Below are 19,167 nucleotides of genomic sequence, written 5' to 3'. Positions count from 1 at the left end.
AATAGCTTTGCTCGGTGTGGGTGGCACTCGGCGCTTGCCAAGGACATGACAACTGCCAAAGGCTCCGCTGGCTTCGGCGTCTGGAATTGCTGTTCCCGACGGCTGCTCCTGCCCGGATTCTGCTCAGTCACCAGCGCTGGAAACAGGGATTTGTCCTTCCGCAGGCGCTGCTGCCGGCAGAGCTTTGCTGAGCAGCACCCCGGAGAGAAACCCCAACCCACAAACGCTCGGAATGGGAAATMAGATCCCAAGTCAGCGTGTTTTCCCTTCATCTTGCTAAACACGGGGATCAGAGKGTGTGAAAGGGATCCCGCATCCTGCCTGGACACGGGGGAGTGGCAGGTGCCTGGGAAAGGAGGCAKTGATGAGGGATGGGTTGGTTCTGTGGGGCTGCAGAGCTCAGCTTTACTGGGAACACTGGGATTGTGTGGGATCTTGGYTCAGGACCCCTCAGAGCTGCCGGGATTTTGGTCATTGCTCCGTTGCAATGTCCCAAGGTCAGCACTTGGGCATCCATTCCCAGCCCCACCAGGCCCTGGGGTGGTTTTGGGAAGTCYCCAGTTCCCAGCGCATGGTTGGAACCCCCAGAGCTGCCTGGGCTGGGCATCTCTTGGTGGCATCCTTTAATTCTGGACACACAAAAGGAAATCAAATCAGTTTGTGGTTGATTTTTTCACTTGCTGGCTGGGTTCAGGATGCTTTTTGGCCTGTCTTTATAGCTGAGGAYAATTAATTAACGTTCATTAATCTCCTGTAATAGATGAACTCCCTTTCTGCTGGGGARAGGGTTGGAGAAGCTGGTGGCACATCTGGGGCAGTGGTTCTGGGATGTCCCAATGGGGCAAATCCTGCTCTTTTCCCAGACTGGAGGAGGGATGGGGGAATCACTGCCAAATTTTCTTGTGCTTCCTTTGCTCCCAGCCCCTGCCCTGGCCCTTCTCCTGCTGCGACTGGGATGGCTGAGGCTTGGGAGCGCGGGAGCTGCGTGGGGAGGGAAGGAATTTTCCCGGTGCCACATCAAGCCTGGGGTTATCCAAACCTTCCTGCTCTGTGTGGGTGGGGACTGTGCTGCTCAGTGCTCCCAAACTGGGGGGCTGCCCCAAAAAACTTCTTGTTTGTCTCCCTGAACCCCATCCCTGCATCCAGCCTTTCCCATCCTTCCTACCCAGGGGATCCCGGAGCTTCTCCCAGCCCCTCTGTGTCCCCCAAAGAATTTTCCCTGCAGGTGTTAAAAGGGCTGAGGGTGGCAGAAATGCCACCAGGGAGCCTTTGCGGGCTGGGGGGCTGCCTGGAAGCAGCTGCAGCATCCCGGTGGTAATGAAATCCATCGGGATAAAGCAGCCCCTGAGCAGCAGGAGCGGCGTTTGGGAGCCAGATTTGCCGAGGGGAAGTGACTCAACGTCTTGGAAGGAGTTGGGGGCGGTGGGGGGAGCAGAGGACAGCGGTTGACCCAGGGTGGGGACAGCACAGCGGCGGGGACTGGCAGCCACCTGCCTCCCCTCGGGCTCCCGGCTGGAGCAGCATCCCTGCGGAGCGCTCCGGGCTCCGTTATCCCTCGGTGGGGCGGTGTGCTGCCGGCCGGGGGGGGCGGCACAGGAAAGGAGGCCCCTTGGGAAGCGGTTTGTTGCTTCCTCACGCTGGGTTGTGATCCAGGCCAGCGTTCCCAGCTCCCGGCGTCACACCCTCTCCCAGCTGTTGCTCGCCGAGCACCGCGCTGCCAAGAAAACCCTCGGTGTGATGGATGCAATTCCTTTCCCCACCCCGCTCCCTTAAAACAGGCGGGGAGCGGCCCCGAGTCTGTGCCCGGTCCCGGCGCATCGGGATCAGCCTGGGAATGGGATCCCGCTGGCACCCGGGGCACCCCGAGCTCGTCCTGCCCAGCACGGAGCGGCGGGAGAGCCTTGGCACCGCACGAGGTATTGGGAAAGGTCACTGCAGGGCTTGGTGGGGGTACTGGGAGCGCTGGGGATGTTACTGGGAGCGCTGGGGATGGTACTGGGAGCACTGGCGATATTACTGGGAGCACTGGAGGGTTTTGCTTGGGAGCAGACTGGACAGGAGCCGGTGGCAGAGCGGTGGGGCAGTGCCACCCCCCCGCCCAGCCAGGTCCGTGTTTCTCACGGGTTTTATAATTTTGGGGAGTMAGCTGCATTCCCTGCTGTCCTGGGGCGCTGCAGAGGGGCTGCAGGTGCCATAAGTGTGGAATATCCTGGAGCTCCCACCCCATCCCGGGGGTCCTGCGAGCCCCTGGGAGAGAGAGACCCCGACCGGGGATCCGCTCAGGAGCCGCCCTGCCCGTCTCAGGGTGATTGGCACATCCCTTCCCAGCTCACACTTCGGGGTTTTTGGGGCTTCTCCTTTTCCCGYGCCAGCCCCATCAGCACTTTTCATTTTTCCCCCTGATTCAGCTCAGGGATGTTGCGACACAGAGTTGTGCAAAGCTGCCAGCGGCTCCAATTCCTCTTTTTCCGCTCTCACGGGAGCTCGTCCGTGTGGGACTGAGATCAATGTCCCCACCTGACGGGACACGGTGGCCGTGAGCTCCCGCCTGCCATGGCTCCTCACTGTCCCGTTTTCCTGTTGTGTTTCTGGCCCTGAACAAATTGGGATTTGTCCTTCGTGCGTTGCTGAAACCGAGAGCTGGAAAACTCATGGATATCGATGATGGAGAGCAGGTGGGGGCTACGGTGGGAGGTGCTGCTCCGGTGTAGCTTTTGGGGCAGGTATTGTGCATCTCCCTCTGGATGAGCTGTCGTGGCTCGGGGCAGGGATTTGTGTCCATCCTGGCTCAGGACAGGGATTTGTGTCCATCCAGGCTCAGGACAGGGTTTGTGTCCATCCTGGCTCAGGACAGGGGTTCAGTCCATCCAGGCTCAGCCCGTGCCAGATCACTGGATGTACTGTGGATGCCACTGGCAATTTCCAGCTCCTGGCAGGCACAGAGTTCAGGTCAGGATGGTGACCCTCTCTTTGGGGTTCCAGTGCAAACCAGGACAGGCTGATTTCCTCACTGGGAATGCACTGCCAGWCCCCAGCTGGGAATGGGCAGGACCTGGCAAGCAGTTCCCCCTCTCCCCTGCACCCCAGGGATGGCTTTGGGTTACCCCTCTCCTGCATCTACGAGGTCAGGAGCATCCCAGGAGCAGGGCATGGATTTGGGGTCCTGGGGAATAGGGAAGAGGGGCAGCCGGGGTGGAGAATCCTGAGGGGACCCTTTGGCTCTGCTCACAGCAAGGGATGCCCAAACCCTTCCCAAGGGCTCCCAGGGGATTCCCAAAGCCACCATGGGCAGCACAGGAGCCGTGGTGGACAGGGCACGTCACGGCCACCACATCCCCTGTCCGTGTCCAGCTGAACTCCGCAAGTTCCGCATCCTCCCCCAGAGCTTCCCCCTCCAGCTCTGCTGAGTCCAGCAGCTGGTTTATTCCACGGGCTGCGTTTATTTCCCTCATCCTCCCATCCCATGTGCCTCTCTGAGGGATGAGAGGCCTCGGCAATATCCGTGTCAGCTCCAGCTGGGTGCCAAAGCCACAAGCCCAGGGTCATTCCCATGCCAGCCCTAACGGGGCCGTGGGAGAAGCAGAGATGTCCAGTCCAGYCTCTAAATGCTGAAAATTCCTTGGGGATTTATCCAGCTCAGGTAAACACTTCTGGATTTATACAGATTTATAAATTAATTTTTTTTTTAAATAAGGATTTGGGAGGAGGGTTTGCTGGAATTTTCAASCATTTGAGGTTTTTTGCTCCCCTGTTGTTATAGAGTGGTTTGGGCCCTCTGGGATCCCTGCTGTCCTTCACCCCAAACCCCCTAATTTTTCCCTAAAATCCCCATCCCTTTTGGAGCTTTGCAACCTTTGGAGTGGAAAAACTGCAGGGAAGGGAGAGGAGCTGTGGATTTAGGGGGGGTGATGTCCTGACAGTGTGGCAGTGTCCCCTCGGTGGGGACAGAGAGAACAGGGTGGCTTTTCTTCGCCGTGCTGATCAGCATTCAGCTGGGAACACAGAGCACAGCTGGGAGGATGCTCCCGCGGATCCGGGGTGACTTCCTCGCTCGGGGGGGCTGAGTCTGCTGTCCCCTGCAGGGTCACGTCCCTCCCACAGCCCCCTTTCTGTTTTTCTGGGKTTTTTTTCCCTTTGTACCCCCCAAATCTGGAGCGATGCCCCCAAGTGTTGTCCCCAAGGAGCCCTGATAAAGCCCAAGCCATGTTTAGAGACACCCTCACTGCACTGCTGGGATGCAGCAGGGAGGATGCTCTGAAAAAGGGAGTTTTATTGGTCTTTTTATTGCCTGAAAAGTGCCAGGAGAAAACTCGGGGTTATTAGAAAAAAAAGAGAGGCGATGAAAGAACTTTTATTGTCAAGTGATTTTAAGCAGCTCAGAAGCACAAACTGCCCTTTTTAAAAGAAAATCTTTGCCTGTTTAGGTACAAACGCCCAAATTTTTCCTCTTTAATCCTCAAACCTTCCCAGGARCAGAATGCATKSAGCAAAAGGCCAGGATTTTACAAAYGGGGCGGCTCTTTCAACACTTTGTGCCAGGGAAGGTCAGGTTCCTCTGCAAGAGTTTCACCCTGGGAGGAGCCTTTCACGACCCGAATTTTGAGGTCAAACCCCTCTTTCTGGCAGGATTGGGGCACAGTGACCCCACGTTGTGTTGAGGAGGATCCGTGGGATCCATCCCGTCCTATCCCAGCCCGTCCTGCTCAACCAGCTGGCTGTGCCCAGATAAACACTGACTCATGTTATTCTGTCCCACCCTGGGCACAGCAGCTTTTTTTAAGCTGCCTTTTCCATCKATTCCCTTTTTCCTGCGCCGTTCACACGGGCGGGGTGCACAGCCTCRGCYGGGATGTGGGAGCTGCTGGAGGCTRCCGGCTCTGGGGGTCCCGGATCCGTGACAGATAACTGGGATGTGTCTGAGTGGATGCAGGTAGGGATTAAACTTCCCACCGCCCTTGGAGCGGAGCTCCGTGCCTCAGTTTCCCCAGYRGCTGTGCCTCCTCCCTTTGCYCTGGGGGTCTSCAGCTGCTGGGGGAGGATTGGAGAGGATCCAGCCCAGATTCTCGCTGGCAGGAGCTCGTTCTCAGCCTGCTTCTGCTGCTCCCATGGCATCCCACATCCCTGTCCCCCTCTAGCCTGCTGGAGCAGGACAAAAGGGTCAGGGATTGCAACCAGGAGCAGCTTTTAGGCAGGCTGGAGCCCCGAGGTTTGAGTCTAAACTCCCTTTTGATGGGCTGGTGGTGGGTTTCCATCAAGGAATGGGGACCATTCCGGGTATCCCGGTGGGGAGTGGGATGCTGAGCASCATCATCCCTGTGGCAGCTGTTGCCATGGCAACCGCTGGCTTAAATAAGGGGGAATAGGTGTTCGGTACCCAGAGCTGTTTTCCCATTTGTGCCTTGCTCCCCTGAGTGCTGCTAATTCCTGGGAGCTGAATTCCGGGAGGAATGTCCCTCCCTGGCTGGAAATTCGTGAATGCCAGGGAATGGGGTGGCCTTGGGATGGGGCGGGAGATCTGGCCCRTGGAATCCCTCGGGATACTCGGGATCCAGACTGCAGGGGGGGAATCAAGCTCGGCCGGAGCCGGGAACCGGGACCAGCACCTGCCACACATCCCCAGGGATATCCCTGCCCTCTGGGGACACTCAGGATTGCGGCAGGGCTCAGTGGGGTCTGGTGCCAGCAGGTTCAGAGGAGCAGATCCCGTTTTACGCCGACCCCTTCCCAAAGCTCCTCAGCTCCRAACATCTGCCGGCAATTCCCTGTCCCGGGAAGCCGCTCCGGAGCTGCGGGGGCAGCTGCCCGCGCCTCCCACGCCCGGAGGAAGCGGCTTGGGGTTTGGGGTGCGCTGGGAGCTCGGAAACCGCGGGTGGAAGGAGGGGAGGGAAGCGCTCCAAGGAGGAAAAAGCGGAGCAGCTGCCGAGGAGGAGGCGGCGGCAGCGCGGGCAGGGACCCGGCTGCTCCCGGAGGTTTTGTTCGTCCCGTCCTGAGTGTCGCGCTGGGTGGAAGGGGACACGCAGTGACCCAAGGGCTCCCCCAGTGTCCCCAGTGCCGCAGACAAGTCCCAGACCGGTTTCATTTCACGATGCGGATCAAAGCGTGATGCGCTTTGACGGCTCTCAGGCAGGATCTGAYGTGCTCAAAAGCCGCTCTGCTGGTTTGATTTAATTTGATTTAATTCGATTTGATTAGGTTCCATCATTCTTCTCAACCTGTATACCAGTACCTCCAGTAAAAGCTTGGCCCGCGGGCGCTGGGGAGGYGGCGCTGGCATCCTGCCCGTCCCTATAAACTCCGGGATCGGGGCTCCGGCACCGCCCTGCCCGCCGGGATCCGCTCCCTGCCCTCCCCGTGTCCCCGGGACGCGGATCCCGCCGCCTTTCCCCGCTCACATCCGTCCCCCGCCCGTCTGCCTTGGCCAGGGCAGAGTTTTTCGCGCAGAAAAGCTGTGTTTGAACGTTTTCTGCTGTTCTCTCGGTTTCCTGTTGCCTTCCCAAGAACAACATCCCTGACCTCATCCTCCCCCCRGTTTGTGCCGGGATGCTGCCGGTGCCTGAGCCGCCCGTCGGGAATCCCACCCGGCCTTCCCTGGGTACCAAGACAAACACAGCTGCGGGAATGACGGAGAAAAGGCTATTTTGGGCAAATCCTCTGCTCGTTTTTGTGGAGGTAGGAGGACAAAGATGAATAGATTCAAGGGAGAACAGTGGTTTTGGCTCGAGCCGGGAATTTTCAGGCCGGAGAGGAACAGTGAAACACTCTTGGTACTATGTGGATTTTTTTTTCCCAGACTGTGGAGTTTTTTTTTTTTAGAAATGAGGAGGTTTCATGCCGCTGCCCCTGAGGCTCTAAATTTTTGGGAGGGTTTTGGGGAGGCAGGTGGGAGTTTGCTGGATGATTTTCCAGCAGGTCWGGGCTCCTGGTGCCCATCCTGCCCCCGGTGCCCGGAGCCATCTGGAATGTTCATGGTGGGATTGGCAGCTGYCTGCTGCTGCTGTGGGGTTTGGGATTGCTCCTCATGAGCCCCAGAAAGGAGCCCTTCCTCTGCCAAATCCCATGGGGAAGCAGAACCCTGGTGTTCCCATTGCTCTCTGCCAACCTCATCCCAGCTGGGAACACAGAGGCCCAACCGGGCAGAGCAAAATTAACAGAGAATTCAAATAAATAATCCAATAAACAGAGCTTTGGAGTGAGCTGAAAGTCATCAGGATCAGCAATTRTAATAATAATAATGGGAGGATTTTGCATTAAAAACATGGGAGTGGACACAGCGGGGAAAGGAGTGGGAATTTCTCTTGTCCCACAGAACAGGGGTTAAATTTGGGGTCAGAGTGACCCCATGGATGACACCACAGTAGAAATGGTGGTGGTAGAGCAAGTCCAGGGAGTTTTGGGGCTCTCTGAATGATGGGATGGGATGGGATGGGATGGGATGGGATGGGATGGGATGGGATGGGATGGGATATGATGCAATAGGGTGTGGTGAGATGAGGCAATGGGGTGGGGTGGACCGGAGGTTCTGGGCTCCCCCACCTTTTTCTGGGGCTCTGCCTTTGCACAGGGGATGACCTGAAAATCCCTGTTCCATAAAGCAAAGACCCATTAATTAACCTTAACATCTCTGTGAGTGTCAGTTCTGCTGATTCTGTTCCTTCCACCGGATCATTGACTTTAATTCACCTCTCTGCCCATCGAGGTTTTCCTGGGACAAGGCCTTTTCCCAGCCCCAGCTCATTCCCAGGCCTTGCACTGAAACCTCATTTGTTCTCGTCCCCCGGAGCTGGGCCAGGGGGAGGTGACGGGGTGGGATTTCACCCCCGGCCAGGGACTCTGCAGCAGCAATGGCAGGAAGGAACAGCAGGAAAAGCCCAGGGAGAAACAATAGCTTCCAACACAAACACCATGGGAATTTCAAAGCAGGGCTGGTGGGAGGGCAATGCTCRGGACCTTYGGGAACAGGGAGGGTSCCKGGGTGGGCAGARCCACGTCCCTCCCATGAGGACAYGTCCGGGTGGGATGTTCCATGCTGSGRCTCTTGCTCCTCGTGCCAGAGCTCWCTCAGGTTTGGGGGTATTTGGTTTTAATCCCCCCTGAGCCACATTCACAGCGGGGAGTGGTTGAACCTCTCAATCCAGGCTCTGGAACTTGAACTGTGACAATGGCAAACTTTGTAGATGACCAAAATTAGCACTTTTAAGCACACAGGGCACTGATTGAATCAGGAAAAGCACTCTATGAAAGCCCAGGATGTAAAACAGCTCCTGCAGATAAAGGGTACCTCATTTCTATTTTTAATTTTTTGTGGTAACCTGTGGCTCATGGTTTGGTTCCTCGTGTGTACCTGTGGATGCTGCTCATGTTGGGTGCTCCTACAGAGGGTACAGGAAGGGAATTCTGTCCTGGATTATCCCAAAAAACGCTGGGATCATGGCAGGACCCCAATTTCCCCAGACTGGTGTTGAGGWGGGTCCCTAAGCCAGCACAGCCCCTGAGGGAGGGTTAATTATGGCCACACCTTGAATGGGTTTCCTCCCTGAACCCCACATCGGGGGGTGAGTGACCTCTCTTTGATCCTGGCTTTAATGTTTCAGCTCGTTCCTTAGGCCGGTGTGGAGGGAGCTGCCGTGGTGCCCTGGGACACTGAATTGTCACCTGTCTCCAATCGTGACAGAAAGGTGAGAGTGTGCCTGGAATCGGTGGAATGTGGGGGGAGCTTCCCGTTGGGTTTCCAGTCCAACTCAGGACAAAAAGAAAAGAGAAAGGCCATAATCTGTTGCAGATTGGAAGGTCTCAGAGCTCCCGATGAGCTGTTAATGAGCATTATCCCGGTTTTTCCCCTGGAAGTAGGCGGGTGATCAAGCTTTTTGCAGGATGAGGCTGCAGCCACATCCTGGTGGAGCTGAGGGACTGAATCACGTCCTGATGTCTCACGGCTGGGGGTGGAAACCAGCGAGGAGCTGCGGGAGCATCTGATTTGGGATCTCCCATGGAATCCCCCATTCCTGTGTGCTTTGTCCCCCTGCTCCCTGTCCCCAATTCCCACACTCAGGGATTGTCCCTCCCTCTCTCCTGGCCGTGATTAACACCAAGTGTTTGCTCAGCAGGGGAAAACAATCAGAAAACAATCCGTGTGGACCATGGCGCTGCCCAACCTGTCCGATTACTCAGACAGCATCAGTAACTACAGCGACTACCAGGACTACACCTACGAGGACACGGGCAGCGTGTGGGCCGACCCATCCCACGACCCCAAGGACATCGCCAGGATCGTGTCCGTGGTCATCTACAGCGTGTCCTGCGTGCTGGGCATCCTGGGCAACGGCCTTGTCATCGCCATCATCACCCTCAAGATGAAGAAGTCGGTCAACGCCGTGTGGTTCCTCAACCTGGCCGTGGCCGACTTTCTCTTCAACATTTTCCTGCCCATCAACATCGCCTACACGGCCATGAGCTACCACTGGATCTTCGGCACCGTCATGTGCAAGCTCAACTCCTTCCTCCTCATCCTCAACATGTACACCAGCGTCCTGCTGCTCACCACCATCAGCTTCGACCGCTACGTGTCCGTGGTGTTCCCGGTGTGGTCGCAGAACCACCGCTCCACCAACCTGGCCTACGGGGTTTGTCTGGTCATCTGGACCGTGGGCATCGTCATGAGCTGCCCCTCGCTCGTCTTCCGKGACACGGCGCAGACCCGCAGCTCCGTGATTTGCTTCAGCAACTTCTCCCTGTCCAGGAACAAATCCTACGAAGGGCTGGCCCTGATGAGGCACCGCACGGTGAACGTCACCAGGTTCCTGGCCGGCTACGTCATYCCCATCACCATCATCACCTTCTGCTACGTGGCCATCGTCCTCAACCTGCGCCGCAACCGCCTGGCCAAGTCCAAGAAGCCCTTCAAGATCATCGTCACCATCATTGTCACCTTCTTCCTCTGCTGGAGTCCCTACCACCTGGTGAACCTGCTGGAGACGGTGCCCGACACGGTGCCCTGGTCCGTGTTTGAGGTCAGCATCCCCCTCACCACAGCACTGGCGGCCTCCAACAGCTGCATGAACCCCGTGCTCTACGTCTTCATGGGCCAGGACTTCAAGAAGTTCAAGGTGACCCTGCTGTCCAGGCTGGTGAATGCCCTCAGCGAGGAGACGGGACATTCCAGCATCGTGCACAGGAGCTTCTCCAAGATCTCCTCCATGACCGAGAAGGAGACAACAGTTGTTTAAAATCGGCCTGAAGGAGGGATGGAGGCCTCTGGTATTGGCCATGGCCACTGCTGTGACAGTGACCACCGCTGTGGTGGCCATGGTGTGGGTCAAGCACCATGCAGCACTGTCCTACAGCCCAATTTTGACTGGAGGCTGGCAGAGGATGGGGATCCCCAAAGGATGGAGAAGACACAACCACCCTTGATTTTGTGTGGGATTGCAAAAATCCTTACCCCAAACTCGGAAAACACTTTAGGGCGTTCCCATCCCACTTTGACATTCCCTTGGGAAGGGCTTTCCTGGTGTTCTCAGAGACCATGGTGGGGTGGRGGATGTCTGGAATGGCATCCTGGCCATGTCCAGGCTGGTGACACTCCTCTGTCCCCTTGTGGTAAATCTTTGAGGTATTTTGGTACAAGACCAAGACGTTTGTGACTCTTTTGGGGTTGGAATATCCCGCCTCRAAGAACTGGGACATCTCAAATATCTCCTAAGTGACCCAGAGCCAGGGCCACCTGCCAGCCTGGGGACTGGGCTCACGCACAGAGTCACCAGCATGGAAAACTGGGAGAAAAAAAGCAGGAAAAGCCAATTTGAAATGCGTTTTTGACTGTGCCTTTGATGGGCGCATTCCACACGGTACGTTCTGCAGAGCTGTTGGATGTCTGGGACCAGGAACAGATCCACGARCTGGGAATGAGCTCCTGGGGAGGATCTGCTGTTCCCTCCTGCATCCGGAGGGGTGTGGCTCCGTCACCAGCCGGGACCAGTGGGTTCTATGGGATGATTTTCTCTTTCCCATCTTGGAAAACTCTGGGAATCTCGTGGGAAATCCCCCTGCCCCACACCAATCTCTGCAGCAAAGGATGGACTGAGCCACCCCCTCCATCCAATTTCACACCCTGTTGATTTGGGAGCTCCTTCTCCATYAGGGCTCCTTCACCACAACACCGGTGTCACCCTCGTTTATGTGTCACCCCCAGCCTGTCACTCCCAGGAAAGCGAGAAATCCCTGGATTTGGGTTTAGGGCAGTCCCAGTGGCACTGTGGACATTTCAGGAGGACATTGTGCATGGTTTGAAGCGTTGTTCTGCCCCCAGGAGGCCACAAAGGCTGAAATATTTATTTATAGCTTTCACTGGAAATTAGAAAATGGAAAACAAAAATTAAAAAAAAAAAAAAACAGGAGAGGCAGCTCCCAGGAAAAGACAGGGAGCTCTTTGCAGGCAGCAGATCGTGCCAGCCGCAGGTACGAGTAAAGCCCCGGTAATTGAGCCGCAGAAACGTCGCGGATCAGAGCGGATGCTGCGGCGGGAGCTGGATTTTGGGATTTCAGACGGATTATCCGGCGTCCTCTCCGCCCCGGCGCTGCCTGCCCGCCCCGCCTTGATCCCCTCCTCAGTGTGAGGGGACACTCAGCACCTGGATTGTCTCGGAATCTCCTGGGGTTGGGATCTGCCCACTTCCCTAAGGAGCGCTGACCACCTGAAATCCCAGGGCAACCCCCAGCCCTGATCCGCAGAGGATTTCCCCCAAAATCCCGTACAGGATCCGTGCCCGTGGAAGATGCTGTGCCTGAGGAGGCTGCCGGGCCTCGTTGGTGGTGGGAGGARGCTCCTCTTGCTCATCTCCCCCAGAATTTATTAATTAATTCTGCTGGAAGGCTGCCGTGATCCTATAAAGAGTGGGATAGGACAGACGGGGCGGTGACAGGGACACACAGAACCTGCAGAGAATCCATTTGGGGAACAGTGGGAGCTGAATTTACCCGGAGCCAGCAGCCACTGGGGCGTTTTTGGGCTCAGGGTTTGGAGCAGCCTGGGCTCCCCTGCCCCATCCTTGGATGTGGGAACAGTGGGATGAAGCCTCGAGGACAGGATGCCATCCCACTGCCGCTCGGGTCCGTGCTGGGGTCGGGATGCTCCTCACTAATTCCAGTGGGTGTTTTTTTCTAAGCCCATCTGTTATWGCTCCAGCTTTCCCAAAAAAAAAAGCAGTGCCTTGGTACTTACCCTGGGGTTAAATCCTCGCTKTAATGGCAGCTTGGGAATCCCAAGTTTCCCAAATATTTGAGTTTGATTTTGTAGCCGTTTGCTTATTTAATAAAATCTCTGTTTTTCAGACAAATACCTCGGTGTGTGGAGCAAGAAGGAACCCAGGGTTTGTCACTGTGTGTATTCCTGATCCCCGGTGCTGGATTTGGGATTGTGGAAAGAGCTCAGGAGCAGAGGGATTGGGCTTGAGTGACTGAGGTGGGGTCTGAACCTCTTGGATGAGCTTTAGGATGGATGATCCTTGTGGGATTCCCACTTGTATTCATCCCTGGAAAGACCAGATGGTCCTTTAGGGGAAAAAAGAGGAATTTATGGGGAGAAAAGAGGAATTTTCCTCGTGTCCACATGTGAGACCTTTCTGTGGGATCTTTCTGTGGGATCTGTCTGTGGGATCTGTCTGTGGGATCTGTGGAATCTGTCTGCATCCCACCGCCTCCTGCATCCCGCAGACCCCCTCATCCTTGAGGCTGTTTTGGGGGGAACAGGGACGTGGGGAAGGGGTCGGATTCTGCTTCCCCACAGGGCTCCAAATGCTCAACCCCAACACCAGCACTGCTGTTCCGGCCCCTCTTGTTCCTGGGTCTCCTCATCCTGGCCAGGTTTGGGGTGAGGATGGGGAAAAGAAAGGAAAAATCCTCTGGGATTTTCCTGCTGGACCCCGTAAGCTTTGGATTGAGATCCCCATGGAGCGTCAGTGATTTCTCTTCCCGTCACCCGCTGAGACAGGCGGCAAACAGATCACCCAGGGAGYGCTAAAAATGCACATTTTTATGTGCCTATAAAAGGGAAAACAGGGGAAAAAAAACATTCCTGAGAAAACTTCAGCCTCCTCAGCCAGGCTTTTCTTTCCTTTTTGGCAGAGTGGCGAAGAAACGCCGCTCAGTATTGCCCTGATTCCTCCGATATTCCCAAAATACTGCAGGAGCTGCAGCCTCGGAATCTCCTGTCAGCTTTCCATGGATTTTTTTTTTTTTGTGGTGTTGGATATTTTGGTCACGGAGGGGAGGGGGCTGCTCTCYCCCTCGGTGTTGGGAAGCTCAGATCTGTCAAATGGAGCATCCTCGGATGTGTCCCGGTGACCCCGGTGCGGCCCCTGCGCTGCTCGGCTGGAGACGTCCTTAGCTGTTAATTAACAAAGTCCTCTTGATTAACGGCAGCGGGAGGTTAATGACCGCGGGCAGCTCCAGGGGAACGTGCACCGACTGGAATTGGCATCCAGGAAAAGGAAAAGGGGCTGGGTGGGAGCTGCAGCTCTTCCTTTTGGGGCAGAAATCGGTGGAATTGGGATGCAGTTGTGTTTGGTGCCTGGGAATCGGAATTGTGGGGTGAGCGGGATGCAGAGCCAGCGCCATCCCCRTGGAATATGGGATTAGGAGAGAGGATCAGGATTTTAGGGTAGGTCAGGGATTGTGGGGAAGAGCTTCAGGCTTTGGAGCTGGCACCAAAACCCATTCCAGTGCCCCCATTCCCGGCCTTGGGATCCCAAACCTCATCCAGGACCTTTATCCCAAACTCTGTGACCAAAATTTCAGCCCAGGACCCCCATGTCCATCCCTCAGCTCAGAATCCCCACTCCACACCTCTGGACCCCAAACCACAGCCCCAAACCCCATTCCAAGTGACCCCACATCTCCCTATCCCAGAACCCCACTGTTTTGTGGGGTTCAGCCCCCCCCAGACCCCAGTGAAGGTGTCACAGCCCACTGGGATCTGCTGGGAATCACCAAGGATTTATCCCCCACCCCAAACACGGGGCTGGCTCTCGTTTCCTGGGAGAAATCACTCRGGAATACACCAAACCCCATTCCCGTGGATTGTGTTACCATCCTTAATGACAGCTCTTTTTCACTTGGCTGTCACGKCCCTAAAATAAAGCTGTGCTTTCCCTCTCCCGTAAATCACTGGCTTTATTTGGAATTGGAATTAAATTTAAAATTAAAAAAAAAATAAAAAGGGAATAAATGTGTTCCCCTCTCCCTTTGCTCAGAGGTTGGAGCCAGGTTTGAATTATCCCTGCTGTGCTCAGGCACGCTGTCAGCTGTAAATTTTAGGGGAAACAGCCAAGCTGATACACAAACCTGTTGGTTTTGTCAGGGATGGGGATGGCTGCTCTCAGATTTATGGCACATCTCCTCATTATGGGGTTTTTGTGGAAGTGCTGCTGCTGAGTGGGGCGATTTCCCTTTTTATTTTTGAAGTCAGCAGGAACTTCAGGGGATTTAATTGGGGAAAAAGGGGAACTCCTTCTGTCTGAGCCCCACAGCATTGCTTTCATCACGGGGGGCATTGCCCAAAACCCCCTGAATTCACCCCAAAGGATCACCCACCAGGGAGGGATCCTGGCCCGGATCCACGCTTGGAATCATCTCCAGCATCATCTCCTGCATCCCAGGGACCAGCGAGCACAAAACCCACCCAAAATTGGGGGAAATGCGGGCGCTTTTGGTGCAGACGCCGTTACCAYGGCAACAGCCGAGCAACCCATCCAGCCCAGGAAAGAGGAGGATGCAGAAAAACGCTCCCAGGGATGCGAGATTGCCAAAAATAGATGAATTTCCCTGCAGGAATCCACGGAAAAAGGGAGGTCAGGGTCCTCTCAGCCCCACCCTGCCCACACAGGGATGCTTGAGCCGAGTCAAGCAGAAAGATTCCCAGCTTTTCAAATCCTCACGGAAAAGCTGAGTGCTGCCTCCCCCGGGCACCGAGGAGGCGATTAAATGTCAAGAGCTTTCCCCAGGAAAGCGATGCAGGAAGGATGGTTTGGCTCCTTTTTTCCAGAGGGGGGAATAGGGATTTTATCCTTGCGTGCCAGTCCCACGCGGTTGAAATACAGCCCAGCATTTAAGAAATAAAAAAAAAAAAATCAAAATAATCAGAATAAATCAGAGCACGGAGCTGCAGCMTGAGCTGTGCGTGCAGGAGGGGGAAGCTGCTCCTGCGTCAGTGGGATGAGGGGAAAGGGGGATCCCATAATCCAGAGGTGCAGCCAGATGTGCAGCTCTCCGTAATATCATCATAATATCTTCCAACTGCTCCATTTCAGTGCGGTTTAAATTTAAATAAAAGCAATTGCGGTGCAATAAAAGCMGGGGACAATAAAAGGAAGAGGTAAAATTGATCCTGCTGATGGCTGGGGGAGATTCCCAGATTTTTTTTGTGGGGTTTGTGGAGGTGTGGATGTGGGGTGTCCTCCCCTCCCTCGTCCCGAGGTGCAGCCCAGGCTCTGAGCGCCCGCACGYGATGTCATCCCTTAATTGCTTTATCTCGCCGATTAATTGGCTTTGGGGGGTTAATTACTTCCGAGGAGCGGAGGGAGCGCTGCCCCTTTGGCAGCCAGGCCTGTCAGATCAAATCAAGCCCAATGTGATGCTTCATCACTGCTAAAAAAAAATAAAAAAAAAGGGAATTTCACCAAGTCCAGAATAAATCGCACCGAGCTCTCACTCTGGTGCTGAGGAAGGTCAGGAATAAATCCTGAGGTGAATCTCCCCATTCCCACCACACATCCCATTAAACCTGCCTTTAAAGGACACTCTGCAGGGACCAAAGCTCCCAAAAAGGAGCCACTTCGGTGGCGTTGCCAATACAGAAATGACATAAATGGGATTTCAATGCCCATTAATGGATTTAAGCACAGAAATTAATTAAAGGGATCAAAGGGGAGAGGAGGTGTTCTCCCCTCACTGCCACATCCCCGGTGTGGGATGGGTTGGGGGCACTCAGGTGACCCCACAAACACACGGGGGAGGTGGAACAGCAACAAAACCCCTCCTTTAATAGCTGGGATGCCCTGAGAGTTCATTCTGTCTGAGGTAGACAACCCAGTGAGAAAAGGAACACAGGCTCAGCTCCATTCCTGCCGCCCTCAATCCCAAAAAAAACCCACTCTCCCAAAAAACCAGGAGAGCAGGAGCCCCCCCAGCCCAGCTCTGCTCCGCACGCACGTTAGAAAAATAGATTTTTATTGAAATTCTCCTTTTTTTTTTTTTTTTTTACTCTGGGGATTTTCTTCTCTCTTGGAACAGAGACCGAGAGAGGTCTCTGGGTTCGACCTGTGCCCGCGTTTCTATCGGGATTGAGCGGTAAAAGCCGTTTGGTGAATCGCTAACTCTAGAAAAGGCTGCGCACGATTTATGGCTTTTGCACCTACATCCAAGGGGGTCTGGCAGGGCKTTGGGGAGCTTTGGGGAGCTCACTGAGGGCAAAGCCAGGATGGGGAGGGTGGCGTGGGATGAGGGGACAGCCAGGGACCACATGCAGCTGTGCGTGAAGCCAGCCTGGAAATCGGCACGTTCCCGGCGTGTGGGATCCTTTGGTTTGGCTTTGGGACACCCCAAAGCTCAGCCCCGGGGTTTGCTCCCCATGGCGGGGTTGGGTGCTGCTGGATCAGAGGGTGGACTCCGTTTCTGACCCCAAAAACTGCTTCTGGCACCCCCAAAATGCTCCTGGGGGCTGTTCTGGCTCATGAGGCCTGGATGAGCTTGTGGGTCCTGACAGCTCCTCTGTCCAGGGAAAACATCCCCCACTGGAGCAGAATCCACAGGGAAGGGCAGCTTCCACCTGCAGCCACCCTGGTGGGGATCTCCCAGGGGCTGGAGCAGCAATTTTTCCCAGTGCTGTGGCTGAGGAATTCCAGGGAATTTTCAGGGAGCCACGGGATGGCTCAAGGGGCCGCAGCCGCCTTGTGTGGGGGCACAGCACAGCACAGCCTTCCCCATCCCATAACCTCAGGTGGATCCATGGGAGCATCACCCACATGGTGCCACCCCCTCAGTCCATCCTCCCTCCCCTGGGAAGGATGAAGATTCCATCCCAGGACATGGGGAATCCTTCCCGGGCTGGGATTTTTGGGACACGCACCCCAGGGAGCTCAGCTCTGGGTGAGTCGGGTGTGGCATCCCCAGGACAGCACGAGGGGACCCCAAACATCCCATCGCCCTTCCCAGGAGGGCCAGAAGGAGAGCAGGGACCCCAGGGCAGCGAAGGCACCCATGTCCCCGTGCCGGGGTCGGCAGAGAAGCTCAGCGGTGGCCGGGGGGACCTTTGGCGGCTCATGCAGGGAGCGAGCGACAGCTACGACAGCGGCACAAGGGGGGTTAAAAGAGGAGCCACCCACTGGGTGGAATTAGGCAGAGGCCAGGGAGCACCGGGCCACCCCCAGGCCACCAAGATCACCATCATCTGGGGTAATAATCCTCAGGAACCCCCGAGAGGTTGCGCAGCTTGAGCGCGGCGTCCACGGTTCGGATGTAGCCRCTGATGGCTTTCCTCATCTCGGGCGTGTAGGGGTCGTACTCCAGTTTCCGCAGCCCCGAGCGCTTGAAGTTGCCGTCCTTCTGTCCCTCCACGCACAGCAGCCTGTCCTCGCAGGCTGGCACGCCCAGCAGCCCCACCATCCTCTGCAGCTGCACGAACAGGTCCCGTTTGAGGTCCTCGAAGTGCACCACCAGCACCTTCTTGCCGTAGCGCAGCCAGTCCAGCGTGTGCGTTGCCCACCACGGAGCGTAGTTGGCCACAAACTCCGGCCACTCTACGAAAAAAAAAGCAGAAAAGGATGTGAGTAGCTGTTCCTTGTATCCTTTCCCATTCCAGCTRGGATATCTCAATTATCCTTCTGGTTAATTGATCCCGCTGTTTGAATTGGTGGTAAAAAGGGGGTGAAATCAATAATCAAACGTCGATAATCAGCCACGCCGTGGAAAAGCTCCGTGTCCTCTCCCTCATGTCCTTCCTGCAAAACCGAGGGATGATTAGCAGCTGGACCRGGTTTAATTCCCCGAGGGATCRTTAACTGYGGGATGTGTTCCATTAAACGGATCYAGGAYGATTCACAGCGYGGAAAACTTGGCTTTGGAGCCGCTCCAGGGTTGTTGTAAAATTAATGCCACGGAACCAAACAGGGGTTTGGCCCCTGCAGAACGGGAATGGGCTGGGGAAAAATGGGAAAACAGCCCTGCAGCACTAGAGGTGAGGCTGGAGATAAGACATGGCTTTTTAAAATTTTTTTCCCTAAATTTTCCCCAAAATTAGTTATTGGGAGAAGGAAATAATTAGGACAGCTGGGCTGCAGGGAAGGCTGGGAATGGGACCCTCATGCTCCATGTTCAGGGGCCCTCTCCAGTTGGGAATGGGGCCACCAACCCTGCAATGGAAAAATCTCCATCTTTCCCAGCAATGGTTAATTAACCCGACAATTAACCCATCAGCTAATTACTCCATACATCCTCTGGAAAGAATTTGGTGATGTGTGTTTTGAAGTGCATCCAAACAGGTCCTCGCTGGGGTGGAGGGAATGGTCTCCTCTGGACCTCCCTCCCCCCACAGACACGAGGTCTGGGACAAACTGGGAATTGGGATTGGGATTGGGAAGGTTCAGAAGGTCCCTGAGATCCCAAATCCTGGCTCTATCCACAGTTGGATGGGGACAAAATCAACCAAGACACCACCACGGTGGGGGACGATGCCAGCTCAGGGATATGAGGCTCAGGAAGTGAGGGACACCACACCCTGCTGTTTTTATGGGATGGGATGGGATCCATGGGATGGGATGGGACGAGCAGGGCTGGGCTGTCCCCGGCACTGGGAGCACATGGAGATAACAAAATCCAGGCACATCCCAGGCACGGCAGCCAAAGCTCCCCTTAAACAAACCCAGAATTAAGGGTAGCAGATGTTCAATCAAGCGAAACATTTTAACTCTTTCCAATGAAGTCAATCCCACAGCAGCAATTTGGGAATTGCTGTTATTAAGAAGCCACCAGGACCCGCCTGTGCATGGGAAAGGTGGCAGAGGCTGGACACGTGGGAAYGACACCTGGACACTGCCTCGGCCATAGGGACGGGCTGGGGGCTGCCACCGCTCCCTGTGGTCACTCTGGGGATGGGAGATGCCAGGGCAGCCAGGACAG

The 19,167-nt window shown here is 55.5% G+C and overlaps 2 protein-coding genes across 6 annotated transcripts in view; one reads left to right on the top strand and one right to left on the bottom strand.

Annotated features, from left to right (window-relative positions):
* The first annotated feature begins 1,535 nt into the window (after positions 1–1,535).
* CMKLR1 (chemerin chemokine-like receptor 1) lies at positions 1,536–12,321 on the top strand. 5 transcript variants are annotated; one of them, XM_057378079.1, is made up of 3 exons: positions 1,536–1,916; positions 8,592–8,675; positions 9,102–12,321. In XM_057378079.1, the coding sequence occupies exon 3, from the start codon at positions 9,138–9,140 to the stop codon at positions 10,221–10,223; it is 1,086 nt and encodes a 361-aa protein (XP_057234062.1). In that variant the 5' UTR covers positions 1,536–1,916; positions 8,592–8,675; positions 9,102–9,137; the 3' UTR covers positions 10,224–12,321. The 5 variants fall into 5 exon arrangements, with proteins under 5 accessions (XP_057234062.1, XP_057234061.1, XP_057234063.1 ...); XM_057378078.1 differs by having other exon boundaries at positions 1,537–1,916; positions 9,105–12,321; XM_057378080.1 differs by lacking the exon at positions 1,536–1,916 and adding an exon at positions 3,235–3,640 and having other exon boundaries at positions 9,105–12,321.
* Positions 12,322–15,996: 3,675 nt separating this feature from the next.
* Positions 15,997–19,167, bottom strand: part of WSCD2 (WSC domain containing 2) — a 14,853-nt gene continuing 11,682 nt past the window's right edge. Inside the window, exon 8 of the mRNA XM_057378086.1 lies at positions 15,997–17,789. Coding sequence (XP_057234069.1) covers positions 17,437–17,789 — 353 coding nt within the window. The 3' untranslated portion in view covers positions 15,997–17,436. The remainder of the gene's footprint in view (positions 17,790–19,167) is intronic.

Source organism: Malurus melanocephalus, unplaced genomic scaffold (assembly GCF_030028575.1).
Source record: "Malurus melanocephalus ecotype Western Australia unplaced genomic scaffold, MMel_1.1 scaffold_340, whole genome shotgun sequence".
NCBI lineage: Eukaryota > Metazoa > Chordata > Aves > Passeriformes > Maluridae > Malurus > Malurus melanocephalus.
Note: the sequence above shows the minus strand (reverse complement) of the source record. Positions and strands in the feature narration are given on the sequence as shown.